Genomic DNA, 6,196 nt, shown 5'->3' on the forward strand with positions numbered 1-6,196 from the left:
CATTAATTCCTTTTGACACGCGTAAATAATATGCAAAGTACTTTGTTTTGTCTGATAGTTAGATCTACATTCAAAGATAATTTGGCGCATTTGCGTAGTACAAGTTAGAACCTTGATATTATATGTATACGACACAGTAAACATAATACGAAAAACGACTGATGAATAAAATTACAAAGTTCAAAATGTATAGGCTAGAAAAATCCAACGCTGGATAAATAATTTCGCGTTGAAAAACGGCATTGGAAATAGGCCGATTGTTATAAATCGTATACCTACGTTTTGGTTTTCCTTCAATGTAGATCTAACGCGACACGAAACAATTTATACCACTGTTAACATAATTACTGTTATGCTGGACACACAATGAGGATAATGGAAAATACATGAACGTATTTTGAACGCGTAAGCCGGTTTAAAAGAATTTCGACGTAAGGCGATCTTTGAATCGTTTGAATTTTTACGGGAGAATATGTGAAGCCTGCGTCTCATCCAATAATGGAATAACTGATTCTCTGCGCTCATATACGCGGATTTTATTAGATTTTTCATGCTCTGGTATGGATTCTCTTTCTTCATAATATCTTAAGCATATGTCATTAAATAAGAGTAAAGTTTAACCCTCCGGGGAGTATATGATGAATCCATTGAATTCACTCAATTATAAATCTCTTTATCAATGATATCAATTAATTCGATGTTCTTAATGTTACATCTACAAATTTAGAGAGATTATTCTTATTAAAATATACTTTAAAAATACAAGAATGTAGAATAATAATTAGCAATGAGAGTACATAAATAATATGTAAATTATAGTTATTTAGTTGTGTATTATAAATTTGAATTTAAAGTAATACATAATTAGAGAATGATCGAATGTTTCGGTTCTGCTTCGATCATCTTCAGCGATATTATGTAATATTGTATATGCAGTATACGATAATCTCATGTTTTCCGGACAAACACTGAAGAGAGTTTCAAGGCTGCAGGTCGGTCATGTAAGTTCCAAGAATGTGAGGGCGAAACCGAAACTTTGAAAATAAAATTTGTGTATACAATAGTGATGGTAACAACAAATTAATGTATAAAAAGTCACAATAAAATCAAGAATTAAAACAGTTGAATTTGTAGCAGTGTAAACGATAACTGTAAAATATACTTAGTATTTAATTCTTTGTAAGAGTTATGTTATTTTGACTCCATAAAATCAATTAGTGCCTTTCAATTAACATAAATTAAATGGGTCTTACAAACCCAGCGTTAGTAACTGTGTTACAAATTTTGTCAGCTCCGGAAGGTTAAATATTATCCTTACGTACTTTTTTAAATCTTAAAGCGAAAAATTTCAATATAGTGTAGAAATTAATGAGAAAATCTTGTAATTAATCAATTACGTTTAAAAAATGAGAATTGAATGTCGGCGTTGAATTAAGGCGTTTTATATGTTTTTTTTATGTCTTTTTAACTCTGTCGTAAAACTCCAACCGGAACGAGTGCAATGCAATTGACAGTAATAAAGCGCACGTCCATGGATCTCTACGTTTAATTTTTAAGCGCCAGTCGCGATAAGGATAAACGACTCGCGTCGCAAATTCTGCAATGTTACCCGTAAAAGTGGCCTTGCACGTTTCGCCAGTTGACGCGGCTCTTTGCAACGTAGTATGACACATATTACATCGAATGCTGAAAAAATATGTCTGTAAAAGAGATGGCGATACATTTGACTGTTAGGCCATGTTTGAACAGTTTAAATATATGGCAATAGAAAATTTTCAGTGTTCTTTAGGTTCTTAAAATAATTTTTCAAAAGATGTTGAAAACCTTTTATCCGAAGATGATATTTAAATTGTTCAAAATTGTGTACTGTTCAAATGTATCTCCTCCTATTTTATTTTATGTCCGATAAATGAACAACTCTTATGCAAAAAGGAACCAAGAATTTTCTTTTTGTTTCCCCTTTTCGCACAAGAGCAGCGCAATTATACATCGGTTGTCTTTGATGTGCTCTCGTGTACACAGATTTAGTAGTCTAATCTGAAAATAATTTATCTCGCATCTTTGTACGCCGCAAACGTACGATGCCCTTTATATTTTCATCGCGCGCATGAGTAGCTTCTTTCTTTCTCTTACGTCGAAATACACGTAGACGTCTCACCGACATCGCGTATCTTGTACAGAATATAAATGTATGAAGCTCCCCCGTCGTTCTTTAGGCGCTGATTCCCGTTTTGTGCGTGTAATCAGGTAGACGTCTTTCTACGTATGTAGTCAGGTAGACATCTTTCCCGTCGAGGGAAGAAGCGGAACCGGAAGAGTGGGGCGATTTAAAGAAGGGCGCAGGCGGTGCCATGCATCACCTCGGAGATGAACATCGGCGTACCGGCGCTAAGACCGCCATCGCCCTTCGCTTGCTCGTCCTTTTCGTAGTCACAGTCGAAGTAATGGCTCTGCGACAGAACGCGTTTTATGATGACGTGATACAGCTTGCAACTATTCCGAATTTCAAATATAAAATTGCGAGTCAACGAAATAATTCTGCTATCAATCATCCTAATTTCAATTTCTCCCTCTCACTTTGTCAGTTTTGCTTGCAAAAGAAAACAAAGAATTTTTCAACGTATTATATATTTTAGTATCGGTACAATCGTAGACTTCGAAAGGCTTTTCATTTGGTGACACAAATCGATATAAACATCAATCTATATTTCTTGGCATTCAATAAGTAACAAAGATAGAAGGACCCTTGTGTCAACTTTGTCAACAAATGGTAAATTCTAACTAAACTACTCGCACTTCGATTATTTTACATGCGATAGAAACAGACAAAAGTGATGTCGACAAGTTCTTGTCTACGTTCACTTATTCAATGCATACTGTATATACATATATATGATTAGGTATATATGTATGAATAGGTGGGCGTAGAAATGGTAACCTATTATTTGGCTCAAACATAGCGACAAAGTGATCAATTTTAGGTCCAGTTCCATCGATATACATATATATGTAAGATTTAATCTCTCGATTCAAATTACTTTTTTCTTTTTTTAATCAGAATTTTCGAAGCTTGAATCTATCTGAACTTAATAGAATAAAGCTTTACAAACATACCTGGCAATCCAAACATCTGCAATGATCACTCATTTTGCAAGTTATGCCCCACTGCTTTGCCATCGCCTTGTAGAATTCTTTGCTCGATTTATGGAGTATCTTTTTGGCTTTTTTGTCCGCACCTCTTGGGCCGCCACTGCCATCGTCACCTCCATCACCGTCGTCAACGTCCTCCGTATTTTTTTCATTACTGGAAACCTGCTTTTCCATATTTCTCTCCTTTGCTTCTCGTAGTGCAATGGCCGATGATTCCATTCGTGTCTAAATTATAATATTTTTATGATTAAGGTGGTTCTTTAGTAAAGTATCGAAAATTTGAAGTGCCTCATTCAAAATTATAAATATCTGCAAATAATTTGGATAAAATATATAATACTAAAACAACGAATATATCTTAATGATATATCCGTAGTTTTATGTAGTGAAATACACGATATTGTGCAAAAATAGTATGTCAAAAATGACGAAATAAAAAAAATGGTTTCTTGTACAATTTCTTATGATAATTTAGCAACGTTGCATCGTCTTTCTTTTTCTTTTTCCCCATTCATCTTTTCGGTTTACGGTTCACGGGTTTCTGCTATTTCGCGAAAGTATTTGAACTCGTTCAAACATTCGCGTCCTTTGCAGCGCTCAAGTGTCTTCTAGCAATGTTGCCAGATTTATCTGTCACTTGTCGTCGTTACATTTCACTCAATATTTTGTTTTAATAATATTTTTCCAAAATGACCGTGAACCTATTACTTTTTTGTAATCATTAAAATCGTAATTTTTTAAACTATTATAATCTCGTTTTTGAGAAAAGTCTGTGGTAAGATTTGAGTGCAGTTCGTCAAAGAAGCGTCTTCGAGCCTTATCTGTCATTAAGTGTGTTATATATAAAAATTACATTTTCAACGTTGTTTTTTTTTTCTTATTTTACCGTTAACCTATTCTAGAATATTGCACACGTTAATTTCGGTACATCAACTTCATTATATAAAAAAATTAGACATTTTTATGATAACTTCAATTTATTAAAGAACCACTTAAAAAAAAATTGAAATAAAGGTAAAAAATATTGAACTTCGAGATGTCGGATTCCGAATTTTTATAATATCAATAAAAAATTATGTAAAACAACATCTTACACGCGTATATGAGGCCGTACATATAGTACGTATATGTTTTTTTTTAAATATAATAATAATATTGAAAGAATTATATAATTACGTTGAAAAAAAATTATGCCAAAACGAATTGTTACTAACAATATCAGCAAAGTAGCTTCTTTTTTATTTTACATCAAGCATATCAAAAAAATCTTACGTAATTATAGAGGGGGAGGATCTCAGAAATCCTGACATTTGTTTACATGATGGGGGTGGGAGAAAGTTAAAAATGGCCAAAAATTTGCTCACATAATAGGTATATGGACGGCCCCTATATGAAATGCTTTGATAGCATAGATCCTATGACGAGTGATCGCTACTGGCAGTAGCAGTACGTGTGACGCGACTGTATTTGTTACATTACGAAGTACAGACAACGTGGCGCGAATTATCACACGGCGGATCACACAGGTAACTACACAGTCCACGTGTATGTCGTTAATCCCGCTCGTTACATTTTCCATCAGTGAATTGTCATGGATATCGACTTCGCTTCAGGCCGTATGTTTCGCATTTCGCCGATACGCAGCCCCAGGTAGAATTATTCGAGCGTATCTGCTACACATATAATCCTTGAAACTGAACTCTGATTGCGATAAACAGTTCTCGATTGGCGCAATCGAGAACGTCGACCATACTACATTTTTTAGTCTCCCACTGGGTGGTATTTGATTCGTGTATCGCGCGAGAACAATCAATTAAATTTCCATCCGAGGTATGGCGCACTCACCTCTTCGAGAACGTGTTCGTACGAGGGTGGAGGTGAGCTGGGAATTGTTTGCTCGTTTCTAACCGACAAACAATTCTTGTCCGTTTCCGTCTCGGGTGCATCCGCAAACTCGTCTGTACCTGACGGCAACGACTGATTAATTTGCCGCTGCTGTTCCTCGGATTCCACGCTGTTGCTGCGACTATCGCCGGAACTGCGCGATTTCAGCATCTTCGAGAAACGGAGCTTGAACGGCGCCAGCTTGACGAATTTCTTCGTTCTCGTGGCCTATGAAGAGGACGAGTTTTCATTTGCGAATTAATCGCGAGATGGGTTTTTCCAGAAGTCATTTTGCAAGAGTATAACGGGCATATTCGAGGATTCGCGGATATAAAGTGAAATGTTTGTTCTACCCTTCGAGCCAATTTTTTTAAATAACAGTTGCATAATTCTGAGAATTTAATACGAGAATTTAGGTAAAAAAAAAACACGTTAAGAAGATAGAAGCGATAGATATGTTAACATCGATGAAAAAAAGAATTTTGTAATAACTGACAAGAATGCAAGAGCCAATCTAAAATATGTGTAAGAGTACAAAAACAAAAATATAAAAAAATTGGAGACCAATATGGACCAAATGGAGGAACGAAAATGAAAAATTTTTTTTTTTGATTGATAACAACTTGAAATTTTTTAGTTTGAAATAGAGGTGATTTAGCTCGCGGAACGAGAACTTTACTCTATACCCGCGAGATCACGCAACTGCACCGGATGCATCTGTCGTTGACCTACTGACCGAGTTTGCGGATATTGGCGGTCGACGTACCGCCGCCACTCGACTTGGTGCATTTGCGGCCGACTTTATAGACGCGAAGCTTACCCCGCCCTTAAGCTCCTTCCGGAAAGGAGAGGTCGGTGGAATCGAGGACGAGCCCGAACGATGATTCTGGCACGTTGTGCCGCTCGATATTATCATTTCGATTCGATGCGGCACGTGAAAATAATATTTGCCCCGTCGTTAGTTCTCTGCTTCAAATAAAATATTAAGTCAGCTTTCTGAATTATATCGTTAAAATATTCTTATTAATAAAGATCGTATACACGCACATTAATATTTCAACCTGAAATGATTGAATTTGTTGGAGCCGTTAATAATTAACTGAATTTCGTTATTGAACGTGATGGATGAAGGATAATGAGATTCCGAATTTCATGTTGCAAG

The 6,196-nt window shown here is 35.7% G+C and overlaps 1 protein-coding gene across 1 annotated transcript; it reads right to left on the bottom strand.

Moving 5' to 3' along the window:
• Positions 1 to 2,320: 2,320 nt before the first annotated feature.
• On the bottom strand, positions 2,321 to 5,950 carry LOC108779496 (uncharacterized). Its single transcript, XM_018546918.1, has 4 exons — positions 5,855 to 5,950; positions 4,996 to 5,262; positions 3,115 to 3,375; positions 2,321 to 2,450 (listed from the first exon to the last, which is right to left on the bottom strand). Exons 1-4 carry the CDS (start codon positions 5,948 to 5,950, stop codon positions 2,328 to 2,330), a joined length of 747 nt encoding a protein of 248 aa, XP_018402420.1. The 3' UTR covers positions 2,321 to 2,327.
• Between the last annotated feature and the right edge of the window lie 246 nt (positions 5,951 to 6,196).

This window comes from Cyphomyrmex costatus, unplaced genomic scaffold (assembly GCF_001594065.2).
Source record: "Cyphomyrmex costatus isolate MS0001 unplaced genomic scaffold, Ccosl1.0 scaffold60, whole genome shotgun sequence".
In the NCBI taxonomy this organism is placed as follows: domain Eukaryota; kingdom Metazoa; phylum Arthropoda; class Insecta; order Hymenoptera; family Formicidae; genus Cyphomyrmex; species Cyphomyrmex costatus.